The following is an 18659-nucleotide window of genomic DNA, read 5'->3' on the forward strand; positions in this document are numbered from 1 at the left end:
GCCAAAATACTTGTGAAGATCTTATAATCGCAGTTGAACAGTGAGATTGGTGGGTATATTTTTGTGGGATCTGTGTTTTCTTTATGAATCAAGGTTATGTATGCTTCCCGCCAGGTCTCAGGTATTCCTCTACCTTCCAGCACCTTATTCATAGTTTCTGTTAAGTGTAAGGATATTTCTTCTTTAAAGGTTTTATAATATAGTGCAGAAAAGCCATCAGGGCCGTGTGCCTTGTTGTTTGCCAACTTGTTTATAGTCCCTATAACTTCCTGTACTCTTATTGGGGTATTTAGGAATTCTCTTTCCATATCTGAGATTTTTGATAGTTTTGGGTCTGAGATATAAGCTGAAATGTCTTCCTTCCTCACTATATCCCTTTTATATAGCTTTTTATAGAATTTCCTAAATTGTGTAGCAATGTCTTTTTCTTTAGTGAAATTTATCCCTTCTTCTATTATTTGGGTTATGAATCTTTGTTGTTTCTTCTTTGCTAATCTCCTAGCTAGAAATTTTCTGGGTTTGTTAGCAACACATTACATCAATCTCTAAGAGGATTTTCTTATTACCTGGTCTTTTTTTCAATAGACCTTCTTTTAACTTTAACTTTTGTTCTAATTTTCTTTGTTTCTCTTTTCTTTTCTTATTTTTAATAGATCCCTGTTGTATAAAATGGCCCCACATAACCGCCTTGCTGGCCTCCCACACCCTTTCTAGTTTAGTACCTTTGTCAAGATTATCTTCAAAATATTCCTTTAATATTTTTTATTATATTTTATGTCCTCTTCCTGTTGTAATAAGGATTCGTTAAATTTCCACCTCCTAGCATTTTGGCTAAATGCCATATCTATTTTAAGTGGACAGTGATCTGTATTAATTCTCGGTAAGATTTTAACATTTTTGGTTTTACCTGTCAGGGAATAGGATGCCCAACCCATGACAATGCAGGGCCATATCCGGTGTCTATCTGAATAAAAGGTGTAATCCTTAACCTCAGGGTTTTTAATTCGCCAGATGTCTTGTAGTTGTAATTCTTTTTAAGTTGTAAAAAACTTTGCGGCAATCTTCCCCCCTCGAGTCCCCACCTTTTATTCCCCCCCCCCGACCTGTCTAATTTGCTATCCAGCACACTATTAAGTTGTCACACATATGTTCCATTATTTTTTTCCTCAGGGATTTTACAAAGATGGTTTTGGCTCCATTGGGTGCATAGACATTACATATGAGTATATCAAGATCGTTTACTTTCACTTTGACTCCTATAATTCTACCTTCACTGTCTTTGAAAGCTAGTTCAGGATTTAAATTCTCTTTTATATATATTGCAACTCCTCTTTTTGGGGGGGAGTGGAAGAGTAGAATAATTTCCCCAGTTGTTTATTCTCTAGGGGAGAGAAATATTTTTGCATTATGTGTGTTTCCTGTATTGCAATTATGTCACACTTTAGACTTTTAAATTGGTTGAAAATCGTTTTCCTTTTATTAGGTGCGTTTAATCCATTTACCTTGTTAAATACTATCCTTAATGCCATCATCTGGATCTAAATCAGTTAAGCCCTTTGGTGTTTTATTACTATAATATTTATCGTAGTCCTCTGGGGATATGTGTCTAGGTCTCTTCTCTCCCTTTTTCATCTTTGTCTCGCCAGGTGTTTTAGTAAATTCTGAAATTTCTTCTTCTGATTCGTTGTCATCTTTGGGGTCTGAGTCCATTTTAGGTTGTTTTCTTTCATGTTCTTGATCTTTTTAATTCTCTAGTGGAAAGCTTTTGCTTTCTCCACTGAGGTTATCCAGAGTTTTTCTCCCTTATAGGTAGCCATTATTCCCTCTTTCTTTTCCCACCTCACCCGCTTCATAGGAAATCTGCTACAAAACAGGAGCTTTTTTGTTGAGTTCCGGGGTCAAAGAAGCAGATGATGAAAACTGAAGAATGGCCTGCTTCAGTGAAGTGTGCTTGCTCCATCCATTTACACAAATGACCAGCCATTGCCAGAAGGGACAGAGAGCTTCATCTATGCTGATGATCGTGCCATTACTGCTCAAGCAGGGAGCTTTGAGATGGTTGAACAGAATCCCTCTGAAGCTTTAGGTGCTTTTATTGCCTATTACAGGGAAAACCAGCTGATTCCAAATCCATCTAAAAGACAGACATGTGCTTTTCATCTTAAGAACAGACAAGCATCCCGAGCTCTGACCTACAAGAAGCACTAGCTGAATATCAAGCAAAAAGTGGGTGCTAGAACAATATCATACGAATGCTGCCTGACACAACCTGGGGATCATAACCAGATACAGTGAAGACATCTGCCCTTACTCTGCCGCTGAGCATGCCTAGTGTGGAACACATCTCACCACGCTAAAACTTTAGATGTGGCTCTTAATGAAACATGCCGCATTATCACGGGGCCATATCACGGCACCTGCGCCCCACACCACTGGAGAAATCACACTGTTTAGCTGGTATTGCACCACCTGACATCCGCCGGGATGTGAAAGGACCAAGGCAGTGACATCTCCAGCTCATCCCGTGTTTGGATATCATCCAGCACACCAACGATTTAAATCAAGAAATAGTTTTTTAAGATCTACAGAGACACTCAGCAAGCGAGAGTCCAAAAGTGGGTGTGATCCTGGGTTCACCACTGAGCCTGGAACCCCAGGTCTTGGCAGTGACCAGGGGAACTTTTGCACAATTAAAACTTGTGCGCCATCTGCGCCCGTAACTTGGAAAGTCTGACTTGGCCACGGTAGTCCATGCTCTGGTTACATCCCATATAGATTACTGCAACGCTCTCTATGTGGGGTTGCCTTTGAAGACTGTTCGGATACTTCAAATGGTCCAACGTGCGGCAGCCAGGTTGCTAACAGGAGCGGCGCTCAGGGAGCATACAACTCCTCTGCTGCGCAGGCTCCACTGGCTGCCAGTTTGCTTCCAGGCACAATTCAAAGTCATAGAATCATAGAATCATAGAATCAAAGAGTTGGAAGAGACCTCATGGGCCATCCAGTCCAACCCCCTGCCAAGAAGCAGGAATATTGCATTCAAATCACCCCTGACAAATGGCCATCCAGCCTCTGCTTAAAAGCTTCCAAAGAAGGAGCCTTCACCACACTCCGGGGCAGAGAGTTCCACTGCTGAACGGCTCTCACAGTCAGGAAGTTCTTCCTAATGTTCAGATGGAATCTCCTCTCTCGTAGTTTGAAGCCATTGTTCCGCATCCTAGTCTCCAAGGAAGCAGAAAACAAGCTTGCTCCCTCCTCCCTGTGGCTTCCTCTCACATATTTATACATGGCTATCATATCTCCTCTCAGCCTTCTCTTCTTCAGGCTAAACATGCCCAGTTCCCTAAGCCGCTCCTCATATGGCTTGTTCTCCAGACCCTTGATCATTTTAGTTGCCCTCCTCTGGACACATTCCAGCTTGTCAATATCTCTCTTGAATTGTTGTGCCCAGAACTGGACACAATATTCCAGATGTGGTCTAACCAAAGCAGAATAGAGGGGTAGCATTACTTCCTTAGATCTAGACACTATGCTCCTATTGATGCAGGCCAAAATCCCATTGGCTTTTTTTGCCGCCACATCACATTATTGGCTCATGTTTAACTTGTTGTCCACGAGGACTCCAAGATCTTTTTCACACGTACTGCTCTCGAGCCAGGCGTCACCCATTCTGTATCTTTGCATTTCATTTTTTCTGCCAAAGTGGAGTATCTTGCATTTGTCACTGTTGAACTTCATTTTGTTAGTTTTGGCCCATCTCTCTAATCTGTCAAGATCGTTTTGAATTCTGCTCCTGTCCTCTGGAGTATTGGCTATCCTTCCCAATTTGGTGTCATCTGCAAACTTGATGATCATGCCTTCTAGCCCTTCATCTAAGTCATTAATAAAGATGTTGAACAGGACCGGGCCCAGGACGGAACCCTGCGGCACTCCACTTGTCACTTCTTTCCAAGATGAAGAGGAAGCATTAGTGAGCACTCTCTGTGTTCGTCCACTTAACCAATTACAGATCCACCTCACCGTAGTTTTGCCTAGCCCACATTGGACTAGTTTCCTTGCCAGAAGGTCATGGGGGACCTTGTCGAAGGCCTTACTGAAATCCAGGTACGCTACATCCACGGCATTCCCCGCATCTACCCAGCTTGTAGCTCTATCGAAGAAAGAGATCAGATTAGTCTGGCATGACTTGTTTTTGATAAATCCATGTTGACTATTAGCGATGACTGCATTTGTTTCTAAGTGTTTGCAGACCGTTTCCTTAACAATCTTTTCCAGAATCTTGCCCGGTATCGACGTGAGGCTGACCGGACGGTAGTTGTTTGGGTCATCCTTTTTTCCCTTCTTGAAGATTGGGACCACATTGGCCCTCCTCCAATCTGCTGGAACTTCTCCCGTTCTCCAAGAACTCTCAAAGATGGTTGCCAATGGTTCCGAAATGACTTCGGCTAGTTCCTTCAATACTCTGGGGTGTAGTTGATCTGGCCCTGGGGACTTGAACTCATTAAGAGCGGCCAGGTATTCCTGGACGACTTCTTTCCCAATTTGGGGTTGGATGTCCTCCAATCCCTCATCCACTCCATCTTGCTGAGGTTGAAGACTCTCTTTTTGTGAGAAGACCGAGGCAAAGAAGGCATTAAGTAGTTCTGCCTTTTCCCTATCCCCTGTCAGCATTGCCCCATCTTCTCCTCGAAGAGGTCCTATCGCCTCCTTGTTTTTCCTTTTTCTACTGACATAAGAATAGAAGCCCTTTTTATTGTTTTTAATGTCCCTGGCAAGTCTGAGCTCGTTTTTTGCTTTAGCCTTGCGGACCTTTTCCCTACAGGTGTTGGCTATTTGTTTGAATTCTTCTTTTCTTGATTTCTCCCTTTTTCCACTTCTTGTGCATGTTTCTTTTGTGTCTTAGCACAGTTAGAAGTTCTTTGGACATCCATTCTGGCTTCTTTGCACTTGTCCTATTTTTTCTCTTTGTTGGCACGGTTTGCAATTGCGCCTTGAGTATTTCACTCTTGAGAAATTCCCATCCATCCGTAACTCCCTTGTCTTTTAGTATCTGTGTCCACGGAATGCTGCTCAGCGTTTCCTTCATTTTTTGGAAATCAGCTCTCCTAAAGTCCAAAATGCGGGTTTGACTTGTCTTAGTTTCGGCCTTCCTTTGTACCTCAAATTGCAGGAGCACATGGTTACTTGCCCCTAAGGATCCTACCACTTCGACCGCATCGATCAGGTCCTCCGCATTTGTCAGGATGAGATCAAGAGTAGCCAATCCCCTTGTTGCCTCTTCTAACTTCTGGACCATGAAATTGTCTGCAAGGCAAGCGAGGAATTTGTTGGACCTTGTACTCTTGACCGAGTTTGTTTTCCAGCAAATATCGGGATAGTTGAAATCGCCCATGACTACTACTGTGCTGGCTTTGGTCCAACTTTCCTATCCGAATGTATCTCTCCTTACGAACCATCCAGAACACTAGGATCTTCTGGGGAGGCCCTGCTCTCGCTCCCGACTTCCTCACAGATGCATTTGGCAGGGATGAGAGACAGGGCCTTCTCTGTGGTGGCTCCTCGACTGTGGAGCGCCCTGCCTAAAGAGATAAGATTGGCCCCCTCCCTCCTGTCCTTTTGAAGAATGGTGAAAACTTCGCTTTTTGAACAGGCCTTTCCAGATATGGCATAGATATATGATATTATGGACAAGTGATGACGCAACCGGACAATGATTTGATATGGAGGCGCTTTGATAATGTTTTTAAATGCTATGTACAATTTTTATGTTTTATATTGCTGTTAGTATTTTAAAGTATTTATGATTGTTTTAATTTTTTAATTTTGCTGTAACGGCACTGGCATCAAATTGTTGCCTATTGTTAACTGCTCCGAGTCGCCCTTGGGCTGAGAGGGGCGATATATAAATGCAGTAAATAAATAAATAAATGAATATATAAACCCCACTTGCCTAGTTTCCAACAGACCTCTCAACCTCTGAGGATGCCTACCATTGATGTGGGCAAAACATCAGGAGAAAATGTTTCTGAAACATAGCCATACCGTAAAACTTACAGTAACCCAGTGATTCCAGCCATGAACGCCTCCAACAACACTTTAATGTATTTTTCTTAGCTGCTTTTTCAGGGATCCGGCAATTACCTTGAGTGTGGTTTTTGCATTTCGATCCCAAAAGGCCAACTGTTCCTGCCTTCCACTTTATGCTTGAGCCATGGAACCCACCTCACCATTCATCAAGGAATACTGCAACAAGGTATACAGCAAGGTGAATGGTTAAGGAACACAAGGGTGAGCTCACATTACAAAATCCCCTGTTTGAATATCAGCCATCATGCCAACGACTTAAATCAAGAAATAGTTTTCTAAGATTCACATAGAAACTCGCTGGAGCATCTCAGCAAGCGAGAGTCCAAAAGTGGCAGGCTCAAATCCAGAACCTCAATCAATGGCTGATACCAAATGAGAGACTCCCCCCTGGGCACACAGAAAACTGGGTGACTTGGAAGACGCTGAACAGACTGTGCTCTGGCACCATGAGATGCAGAGCCAACCTCAAGAAATGGGGCCTCAAAGTGGATTCCACAACATGCGAGTGTGGAGAACAAATCACTGACCACCTGCTGCAATGCACCCTGAGCCCTGCCACATGCACAATGGAGGACCTTCTTGCAGCAACACCAGAAGCACTCCAAGTGGCCAGATACTGGTCAAAGGACATTGAATAGAATACCAAGTCTGCAAACTTTGTCTTTTGTTTGTTTGCTTGTAATGCAATAAACTGTTTTAGTTTTCTCCTGACACGATAAATAAATAACCTGTCTCATAATCCAAGGGGATCTGGATGTCGGTGATGTCGCAGAAGGGGATGAAAGCCGCGTGCAGCATCCTCTTGTCCACCTCCTCCGCCAGGCTGCCTATGGAGAGCCATTGTCTGTAAACAGCCATTGTCTGTAAACAGTCCTGGATCACTGCACTTTCAACATTGGGAAGGCAAGGAAGGCAGACCTACAAGTCTAACCCAAACCCAGGCCCAATAAAGAGACGCCGGCAGGATCCTGGCCGCTTGGATCGACGAGGCGCCTTTCTGCTGGGAGGCCTCCAAGGTCTCTCCAACTTTGTCAAGCCGCCCCCTTCTCTTCCCAGTCTTTTCTCCTCACCCACATACAGCACCCTCTTGGTGGACGCTATTTGCCTTCCCACAATCCCCCTCCGACCGGAAACGGATTCCAAAAGCGGCCGGAAGGAGGAAGAGAAGGAGCTCGCACACTGCTTTCTGCGTCAAAGCAGAGAGTACTGCTTGGTTTCGCTCCTTCCACCAAACACTTTTTGGCTATGTGTTGTCGAAGGTTTTCATGGCCGAAATCGCTGGGTTGCTGTGAGTTTTCCGAGCTGTCTGGCCATGTTCCAGAAGCATTCTCTCCTGACATTTCTCCTGCATCTATGGCAGGCATCCTCAGAGGTTGTGAGGTCGGTTGGAAACTAGGAAACTTGGGTTTATATATCTGTGGAATAATGTCCAGGCTGGGAGTAATAACTCTTGTCTTTTGGAGGGAAGTGTGAATATTGCAATTGGCCACCTTGATGAGCACTGAATAGCCTCAAGGTCTGGCTGCTTACTGCCTGGGGGAAATCCTTTGTTGGGAGGTGTTAGCTGGCCCTGATTGATTCTTGTCCAGAATTCCCCTGCTTTTTTAGTGTTGCCCCACCTCCTCCAAGGTAAACTGAACCACCTAAACCTCAGAGATTGTGAGTTCTGTTGGAAACTAGATCAAATTAGGTAGGTGATGTCCCCCATTCTTCATACACAGAGTAAACCGATTTTTGGCGTTTGTCATGATTCTTGCCAGCATAGCAGGCGTTATGTTGGCAATTTCTTCCTGGATGTTGGTCTTCAAATCTTGTAGGGTCCTTGGATGGTTCACATAAACACGGGATTTCAAAAAACCCCATAGAAAAAAATCACAAGGAGCCAAATCTGGAGACGGGGGCGGCCACACCAAATCCGCTCGAAAAGTAGCAAAAGCACGCTCTCCTCACTGTTCCAACGCATGATGGCGATTGAACTGTGTCAGGACAAAACCTTTTACTCCCGCCTCTCGAACGAGACCACTAACGCTCCGCTAAGTCTTCAACTGACTGAATGGCGCACATTTTAAAAAAGGAAATTATGCTGCCTCACCCTGTATATCTGTTGAATGTCCAAGGTGGGAGAATAAACACTTGTCTGTTTGAGGCCGGTGTGAATGTTGCAATTGGCCATCTTGATGAATAGCCTTTCAGTTTCAAGGTCTGGCTGCTTACTGCCTGGGGGAAATATATGAAAACGAACAAAATCTGGCTGCTAGTATTAAAAAAAACCTCTCTAAAATGGAACCAAATGTTCAACTCATCATAAGAATATTTAAAGTTGAAAGTGCAGTGATCCAGGACTGTTTACAGACAATGGCTATGTCTTTGTGTAACATTATTTTATGTCAGGAGAGAATGCCTCTAGAGCATGGCCATATAGCCCGAAATAATCTACAACAACCCAGTTTATGTGCCGTGTTTACAGTGTTCCCTCACTTATCGCGGGTATTTTGTTCCAGGACTACCCACAAAAAGTGAAAATCCGCAAAGTAGGATTTTCTGCTATATATATTTTAATATTTATATATTATTTTAGTAATTATACACTATATTAAGGCCTTATAAACCCTCCCCACATACATACACTACATAACCCTCCTTGAACATGTTCACAAAATCCTCAGCACCGGCTTTATCCACAGAGGCAGCCTCTCCATACAGATAAACGCTTTTAAGTCCATAGCGCTTCTAAAATTGTTAAAGACTTTCATGGCTGGAATCACTGGGTTGTTGTAGGTTTTTTTCGGGCTATATGGCCATGTTTTCACAACCTCTGAGGACTTGCCATAGATGTAGGCGAAACGTCAGGAGAGACTACCTCTAGGACATGGCCATATAGCTCGAAAAACCTAGAACTACCCACAAACCAGTCCTCTTCATGTTCACCACCATCTTGGTCCTCCATTTTCTCTGCCATGCGATCGTAAAGTTTATTGGCTGTAGTTCTACTATACATGCACTCCGATGCTAATGTGAAATGGAAGAGCAGAGAGGAGTAGCTGCACATGAGATTGTTGTTTTACCAAGTACCACGAAAATCCGCAAAACAGCGAAAATACCCCAACAAATACTTTACATTAGTATTTATTGAAAAACCGCAAAACAGCAAATCCTCAGAGGTTGTTAGGTCTGCTGGAAAATAGGCAAGTGAAGTTTATATATCTGTGGAATAGTGTCCAGGGTGGGAGAAAGAACTCTTTTTCTGTTTGAGACAAGTGTGAATATTACAGTTGGCCACCTTGATTAACATTTAATGACCTTGCAGTTTCAAAGTCTGGCTGGTTGCTGCCTGGGGATCCTTTGTTGGGAGGTGTTAGCTGCCCCTGATTGTTGTCTGAAATTCTCCTGTATGACACTCTTGTGCAGTAGTTAAAATGAAGGAATTCTTGCCACAAAATACAGTGATCCCCCTGGTGGCACAGCGGGATAAACTGCTGAACTTACTGACTGAAAGGTTGGTGGTCCGAATCCAGGGAGCAGGGTGAGCTCCCGCTGTTAGGCCCAGCTTCTGCTGACCTAGCAGTTTGAAAATATGCAAATGTGAGTAGATCAATAATTATGGCTTCTGCGGGAAGGTAATGGTGCTCTGTGCAGTCATGCTGGCCATATGACCTTGGAGGTGTTTACGAACAATGCCGGCTCTTCAGCTTAGAAATAGAAATGAGCACCACCCCCTAGAGCTGGACACAACTAGACATAATGTCAGGGAAAATTTTTACAATTCATCGATAAAGATCTATATAAAGTTATTATTTTCTCTGGCTATACATAATCTGAAGAGGTCCAATTCCTCTAAAGAGCAGCACTTAAGAGAGGTTACTTCTCAGTACTTTAACCGGGAAATGGTAGTTTACTTGACACAACAACCTACTAGATAAAACACAGGGTGGTTGTTTTAAATATTTAAAATAGCGTTTGTTTGATGAATGTAAAAAAAGGAATGTATTTGTGCAACAAGGATGACATGGAGATTTTGAATCTCTCAACTAAGGTTCACAAATCCCCCCATGATTTCATAGGCCTTGCATTTGTTGGCTTTGTAGATGAACTCAGACCGAACCCCATAAAGGCATATTGGTTTCCAGATTCTTACTATTCTGACCATTTCGCTTTGAGAATTATAGAGTAAGCACCAATTGTATTGGTTCAGAAGCTCATAAAACAGTGTACATGTGCCTCTATACCAGGGGTCCTCAAACTTTTTAAGGGCCAGGTCATAGTCCCTCAAACTGTTGGAGGGCCTTATTATAATTTGAAAAAAAATGAATTCTTATGCACACATCTTATTTGTAGTGCAAAAAACACTTAAGACAATACAATAATTAAAATGAAAAACAATTTTAATAAATATAAACGTATTAGTATTTCAATGGGAAGTGTGGGCCTGCTTTTGGCTGATGAGATAGGATTGCTGTTCTTGTATGCTGTCAAGTCATTTCAGACTTAGATAGACCCTGAGCAAGGGCTGGGTAAATGACCTTAGTGGGGCGTATTCAGCTCCTGGGCCTTAGTTTGCGGACCCCTGCTCTAAAGATTCAGTCCTTCTGCTGCTAATAATGCTTTTCAGACAAACCTCATTAAAAACTCACCCTGTCCTGAATGGAGAGCATCCAATGCAGACTCTTGTTGCAACCTAATCAGAACTGCAAAGGGCATGTCTACACAGAAGCTTCAGTATTGTTTCCATGCAGTTAAATGAACCATTAAGCACTCATGACTTGAACCCAGGGCATTCAAAGCTGTGTGGCACATACTTTGGGGCTGCTTTGAGCGGAAGAAGAGAAAGAGAAGGCAGGCCATTTTAGGAAATGCTTCTGTTTATTGACAAACACTACCCCAAGCTTTGCAAACAGGATTATCCCATTAAAACCAAACAAAATGTCTGGTCAGCCAAAAAAACATTTCAAGGTATTGGTCATGAAATGCAAGGTAGTTAATCAGAAGCATGGTATATTTTGACCCAAAGGGGTTTTTTCCCCAGTGTGTGTTTGTGTATTTTTGGGGAATTTTTGGTGCAAATAAGGCATATAGGATGATTTTCACGCAGTGGAATACTGTGAGTGATGTTGGTGTGACATGTAAAAGACACATTCATTTCTACATGTTTTATCAGAATGTTTCTTTGAGGTGCGAGACGTCTGGCTTTTGAAAACCTAGAAAAGTAGAAAAGTAACACTTTAAAGAGCTGGGTTAATAATTTCAAGATAATCCTTCCCAGTTTTCCACCCGTCACACAGTTCAGTCTATCATTGTTTCAACTCCTACATGGTTTGGGATGATCATGCAGAAAATAGGGGAGAAAACTCCATCCTGATTTTTAACTATAAGACTTTTCTAAAGTGATGTTTCTCAAGCATTTGGTTGTATATATATATAATGGCGATAGTTTTGCTTGCTTGCATGCATGCTGGTTGCTTCAGGATTGAGAGAATCAGCAGTCTACGAAGACGTTGCCCAGGGGACGCCTGGATTGCCACCAAAGGAGGAAAGAAACTAATAGCCAGACAACCAGAGATTGAGAACAACAACCTCCATGAACCCTTTACATCTACTGAATTGGACATGGCTCTCAATAAATGTAAAAATGGCAAAGTAGCTGGCCTGGATGATCTACGGATGGAACAAATCAAGAACTTTGGCCCAAAAGCAAGGCGCTGCCTGCTGGAGCTGATGAACAATTGCACTGCATTCTGTCAGATCCCCAAAATCTGGAGGAAAGCAAGAGTCATCGCCATTTTGAAGCCAGGCAAAGACCATAATGACCCAAAAAGCTACAGACCAATCTCCCTGTTGTGCCACCTCTACAAAGTTCTGGAAATACTTATTCTGCATAGAATTACGGAAAAAATAGACCCATGTCTGATTCCACAGCAAGCTGGCTTCAGGAAAGGCAAAAACTGCACATCACAAGTGTTGAACATGACTCAGCACATAGAAGATGGCTTTGAAAGGCAGCAGATCATAGGAGCTGTCTTCATAGACCTGTCAGCAGCCTATGATACTGTGAACCACCGCCTCCTCCTGAGAAAAATGTATAATATCACAAAGGACTACCACCTCACCTGCCTCATAGGAAACCTGCTACAAAACAGGAGCTTTTTTGTTGAGTTCCAGGGTCAGAGAAGCAGATGGCGGAAACAGAAGAATGGATGCTTGCTCCATCCATGTTCAACATCTACACAAATGACCAGCCACTGCCAGAAGGGACAGAGAGTTTCATCTATGCTGATGATCGTGCCATTACTGCTCAAGCAGGGAGCTTTGAGATGGTAGAACAGAAGCTTTACGAAGGTCTAGGTGCTCTTACTGCCTATTACAGGGAAAACCAGCTGATCCCCAACCCATCTAAAACACAGACATGTGCCTTTCATCTCAAGAACAGAGAAGCATCCCGAGCTCTGAAGATCACCTGGGAAGGAATCCCACTGGACCATTGCAGCGCACCCAAATACCTGGGAGTCACTTTAGACCGTGCTCTTATCTACAAGGAGCATTGCCTGAACATCAAGCACAAAGTGGGTGCTAGAAAAAAATCATACGAAAGCTGACTGGCACAACCTGGGGATCACAACCAGATGCAGTGAAGACATCTGCCCTTGCGCTATGCTACTCATCTGCTGAGTATGCATACCCAATGTGGAACACATCTCACCACGCTAAAACAGTGGATGTGGCTCTGAATGAGACATGCCGCATTATCACGGGGTGTCTGCGCCCACACCACTGAAGAAATTACACTGTCTAGCCGGTATCGCACCACCTGACATTCGCCGGGAAGTGGCAGCCAATAGTGAAAGGACCAAGGCAGAGACATCTCTAGCTCATCCCCTGTTTGGGTATCAGCCAGCACGTCAACGACTTAAATCCAGACATAGTTTTCTAAGATCTACAGAGACACTCGCTGGAACGCCTCAGCAAGCGAGAGCCCAAAAGTGGCAGGCTCAAACCCAGAACCTCAACCAATGGCTGATACCAAATGAGAGACTCCCCTCTGGGCACACAGAGGACTGGGTGACTTGGAAGGCGCTGAACAGACTGCGCTCTGGCACCACGAGATGCAGAGCCAACCTTCAGAAATGGGGCTACAAAGTGGAATCCTCGACATGCGAGTGCGGAGAGGAGCAAACCACAGACTACCTGCTGCAATGCAACCTGAGCCCAGCCACATGCACAATGGAGGACCTTCTTGCGGCAACACCAGAAGCACTCCAAGTGGCCAGATACTGGTCAAAGGACATTTAATCAACTACCAAACTCACACATTTTGTATTTTCTCCGTTTGTTTGCTTTGTTCTGTTAGAAATGTAATATAATTGACTGGCTGCCCTGACACGAGAAATAAAAATAAAATAAATGGCGATAGTCAAACAAAACATCCACACTCTCATGCAGAAACTATTAATATAAGTAAGGCTCGATGCAAACATGTTTACCACAACTTTATTCAACTGCTTTAAGAAAAAAGGGACAAATTGAGAGCCATGAGCTGAATGGAGCCTGGGTCACTTACCAGCCTCCTGGGTTCAAGAGGTAGCAGCAACGATGCCCACTTTTTGGGTGGCTTCTTTCTTCGCCTGGTGGGCCTGCAACACTGCCACAGCCTCCTCCACCTGAGAAAAGCAGAAATCCACCAAAAGGCCAAGTCAGTGCAAAGAGTGGGACCTAAATAATAACAATAATAATAATAAAAACTTTATTTGTATTCCGCTCTATCTACCCAAGGGGACTCAGGGTGGATTCCAACATAACAATGGCAAACATTCAATGCCTACATGAAACACGCAATACTAATATAAAATCCCAGAAAAACCCCACATATGAAAGTAGCATTAAAACCTAACATCAGTAAATCAAACTACATGTAGCCAGTCAAAATTCTATAGTAACATAAATCTAAAGAAAATATTCAACAGCCAGCAAGGGTTCACAAAAGAGTATGGGTTGGTTATGGAGTCAAATGAGGTCATTGGGCTAGCATGGACCAGAAAAGCCCAAATACGAATATTCTCAATCAGAGGCCCGGCAGTGATCTCTTGACCATCTAATCCCCCTCCTCTCCATATCCTAGTGAGGAAAAGTAGGTCTTCAGTTGTTTTTTTAAAGGAGAGGAGGGAGGGGGATAGCTTTATTTCTTTAGGGAGAGAGTTCCAGAGGTGGAGGATGACTACAGAGAAGGCTCTCTCTCTTGTTCCCACCAGCAGTGCTTGGGATGGGGGTGGGACCGAGAGCAGGGCCTGCTCCGATGACCGCAGTGCTCGGGATGGTTTATAAGAGGAGATGCAATTGGACAAATAGCCTGGACCCAAGCCATTTAGGTCTTTAAAGGAAATGGCCAGCACTTTGTATTTAGTCCAGAAGCAGACCAGCAGCTGGTGGAGCTGCCACAACATGGAAGTGGATCTCTCCTTCTATGGAGCTCCTGTTAGCGATCTGGCCGCCAATCTCTGAACCAGTTGAAGCTTCTGAACTATCTTCAAAGGTAGCCCCACATAGAGAGCATTGCAGTAGTCCATCTGCAACGGAGCCCAAAAAAAAGCCCTTACTTTTGAGCCTAGGGACTCTGGAGACTCCAGCATGTGCAGCAGTTCCGAGTTGTCAATCTCTAGCAGCATTCCAGTGATCTTTCCTGCCAGACTGAGGTGCATGGCTTGGATGAGGGGGAACAGACGCTCGCCTGAGGGAGCAAAACAAGGCGGTCATAGGAAGGAAGCGGAAAAGATACCCTTCTCTCACACACAATCCTAGAGTTGGAAGACACCTAAGGTCAGGCAGGAAAGGCACAATAAAAGCCCTCTCAACAGACGGCCATCCAGCCTGTTTCAACGTCTCCCAAGAAGAGGCCTTGATTCTTAGGCAGAGAGTTCCACTGTTGAACAGATCTCCTTAAGGTCAGGAGATTCTTCCTAATGTTCAGGCAGAATCTTCTTTCCTTGAGTCCTATCACTAACCCCAGTTGTATTTTAAATTCTTCTGCCATCGAGTCACATTCAACAAAGTGAAGCCTTGCCATTTAAGCACTGTGGTCGAAGGACAACGATGCAAAATTCCTTAAGATGATTAAATGCCATGCAATTCTCTTGAGAATTCCTCAAGAAAAGGTCTCAATATAAGCTGATTTCTGCTCCACTGAACTAGAGACATGGAAGTGCATCTAGAATTGAAAATCAGGACGCTCAGCTACCCGTATTCATTGTGACATTTGCCACCATCCTCATTTACACAATGACCACTGCACTTTCAAGTCAAAATCCATGGGTCTCCAAGGAGGAGAGAAGGAAGTCTTACCCAGCATCTGCTTCTGTTCCTGGGGAGGAGCAGCAGCTAACATGGAGGCTGTCAAGGGCTCCTGTCCTTGGACATGGACTGCAGGCTGTGGGGCCTAAGGAAGGAGGAAGACAGGGCTCTATCATTTACAGCAAATACATTTGGAAAGGCCCCACCAAGGAGAACCTTAAATGCATTTGTATATCCTGCTTACGAGAAAAAGACTCAAGGACTTTGCATGAAAATGAGGAAGGAACCTGTGCAAGCAGGGAGTGGGAAGACCTGAAACCACAGGAGATTTAGAAAGGAACTAATCACAATCATCATCATCATCACCACCATCATCATCATCCTTGATTCATATTCTGTCCTTCTCCCCATGAGTACTCAGGGCAGATTTCAGTGTAAACAGATACCGGAAAAGTGTTCAATGCCTTGTTACAATACAATGAGACACACATATACAAACAAAGGCAAAGGCTTCCCCTTTCATTTCCGGCTTTGGAAGTGGTGCTCATCTCTGGCTCTGGAGAAAATGTTCTCCATTTCCAAGCCGAGGAGCCTACATTGCCACCTCCTGGTCATGTGACCGGCATGACGCGTCTTATGCCTTTCTCACCAAAGCGGTACCTATTGATCTACTCAAGTTTGCATGTTTTTGAACTGCTAGGTTGGCAGGAGCTAGGGCTAACAGCGAGAGCTCACCCCGTCCCTCAGATCTGAACTGCTAACCTTCAGGTCAACAATTCAGAACAAGGGTTTAACCCATTGCGCTACTGAGGCCCCATGAAAAACTATAGTTACATAGACTCAAAAACGGTGGAAAGAAAGACCCAAAATATATTTCTAATCCAATAAATATACAAAATAGGGTGTTTCAAAATGATGGACCCCAATTTCAAAGGCAGCATCATTTTATGACGGCAACATGTTACAATTGCACCAAAAGTTACCAACCATTCTTGGCCAGACACAAATCTCAAAAATAACTCCAGAAACAGAACATCTCATTGGGCAAGGTCTCCATTTTGTGAATGTCTGGGGATTGGGGCTGTTTGTGGCATCTAGTGGCAATACTTTGCAAGGGTAAAGATTTCATCCCTGGGTGGTTTGTGGTTGCAGAGACACAGCAATTTCAAATGGGGTCCATCTTTTTGAAGCACCCTGTATACAGCAGAGCTAAGTCAAAGCTACCTGCAAGGGCTGGGCCGCTGGGTGGGGGCTGCGGACGTTGGAGGCGTATTTGTAGGGGGGGACAGCCCTGGGTACCTGGGCAGCTGCAGGGGGCCGAGGGGCTAAGTTCGGACCTGTGGGGGGGACACCTGGAAGAGAAAAAGGTAATTGAGAACCCAAGCCAAAGAACAAAGATCAAACAACATAAATATATAGACTAAACTTGCTTGGAAAAAGCAAATTGTTTTGCTCTTTGTAAATGTGTTAAATTAGAGCCAGCAGAGTACAATGGTTTAGTTAAAGGATTAAGTTGAGGCCAGACTTCAAATCTCCAATCAGCCCCAGAACCACAAAGTGAGTCACTTACTCTCATTCTTGGAGGAAGGCAAAGGAAAAACCCCCTTTGAACACATCTTGCCAAAAAATCCTTGCAATAGGACTGCTGTAAGTCAGAAGTGACATGAAGGAAATATGGGTTGCTTACCTGTAACCGTAGTTTCCTGAGTAGTCACCTGCAAAATAGCACTTATGGTATTCCTGCGCCCGCGCAGGCCCAGCTTTCGGAACCTTCTAGACTTAAAAAGAAACATTTTGCTCCCCAGTCCCGCCCCCCCTCCCCCCGAGTATATAAGGTCCGTGGGCAGGACCAACCGTCAATTCTCTTCCGCCGCACAGCAGCCAGAAGGAACGCGGCATGACACTCGAGGGGAGGAAGGGAGGGAATGTGCTATTTCGCAGGTGACTACTCAGGAAACTACGGTTACAGGTAAGCAACCCATATTTTCCTGTCGTAGTCAACTGCGAAATCGCACTTATGGTAGACTAGCAAGCTACAGTCAGGATGGAGGGAGTCATGCCACTGCAGAAAAAAGTATATTCCTGCCAAAGCATACATCCCTCCTGGATCTCACATCAAGCTTGTAATGGGATACAAAGGTGCTTGGGGACGCCCACGTGGCTGCCCGACACACCTCCTCCAAGGGAACTCCTCTCAAAAAAGCCACTGAGGTGGCCATTGCCCTTGTTGAATGAGCATGCACCTGCTGCGGCAATTCCTTGCCCGCTAAACGATAGCAAGTGCGAATGGTAGATACAATCCAAGCGGAAAACCGCTGTGACGTGACCGGCAAACCCTTTGTGTCCTTCCTATACCTAGGAGACTTCCTAAATTCCTTAGTCCTCTGTATGTAGAAGGCCAGTGCCCTTTTGACATCTAACAAATGTAAATTCTTTTCCAGCGATGTTTCCGGATTCTGAAAGAATGCCGGAAGAATTATTTCCTGCGAGTTATGAAAACGAGTGGATACCTTGGGCAAAAACGCCAGGTCTGTCCGTAAGACCACCTTGTCTTTGTGAAACTTCAAATACGGTTCATCCACTCTAAGAGCACACAATTCACTTGATCTCCTGGCCGAAGTAATAGCCACTAGGAAGGCTACCTTCCAAGTGAGTGAGGCTAGGTCCGTTGACGCTAAGGGCTCAAATGGAGCCTTCATCAGTGACGAGAGAACCAACTCCAGACTCCAAGAGGGAGTAATCGGAGCCGTTGGCGGTTTGACATTTGCTAGCCCCTTCAGAAAGGCCTTGACCGACAGATCAACGAAACAAGACGGAAGTCCCGTCTTCCTTCTGGCCCATGAAATGGCCGCTAAATAGCACTTTATCGAAGAGTTAGACATGCCTGCCTCTGAGAGGGGCAGCAAAAAATCCAAAATCACTGAGATAGGTGCGGACTCTGGTTGCACCCCATTTGCTGCTGCAAATCTGCTAAATCGTGCCCACTTGTATGTGTATGAGCGTTTGGTAGATGGTCTGTGAGCCGCATCAATAATGGCTAGAACAGACTCTGAAAAGGAAGCCTCACGGTTTACTCCGGTGGGAGAATCCGCCACGCGGTCAACCTCAGAGTTTGGACGTCCGGATAGAGAACCTGTCCCTGTTGGGAGGTTAGAAGGTCCGGCTTGTTCCTGAGTCTCACAAAGACTCTCCCTGACAACTGAAGGAGTGGTGCAAACCACGGTTGACGTGGCCACCACGGGGTCACTAGGATGCAGTGCGCACTGTCCGATTGTATCTTTGCTACTACCCTCAAA

At 44.5% G+C, this 18659-nt stretch overlaps 1 protein-coding gene across 1 annotated transcript in view; it reads right to left on the reverse strand.

The window, feature by feature from the left end:
* Window positions 1–10451: 10451 nt before the first annotated feature.
* The window catches only part of LOC137095086 (polyadenylate-binding protein 4-like), a 36082-nt gene continuing 27874 nt past the window's right edge, over window positions 10452–18659 (reverse strand). Inside the window, 5 exon segments of the mRNA XM_067461310.1 lie at window positions 10452–11282; window positions 13640–13739; window positions 14673–14803; window positions 15415–15508; window positions 16588–16715. Coding sequence (XP_067317411.1) covers window positions 13653–13739; window positions 14673–14803; window positions 15415–15508; window positions 16588–16715 — 440 coding nt within the window. The 3' untranslated portion in view covers window positions 10452–11282; window positions 13640–13652.

The sequence above is a fragment of the Anolis sagrei genome, chromosome Y, assembly GCF_037176765.1.
Source record: "Anolis sagrei isolate rAnoSag1 chromosome Y, rAnoSag1.mat, whole genome shotgun sequence".
NCBI classification, from domain to species: domain Eukaryota; kingdom Metazoa; phylum Chordata; class Lepidosauria; order Squamata; family Dactyloidae; genus Anolis; species Anolis sagrei.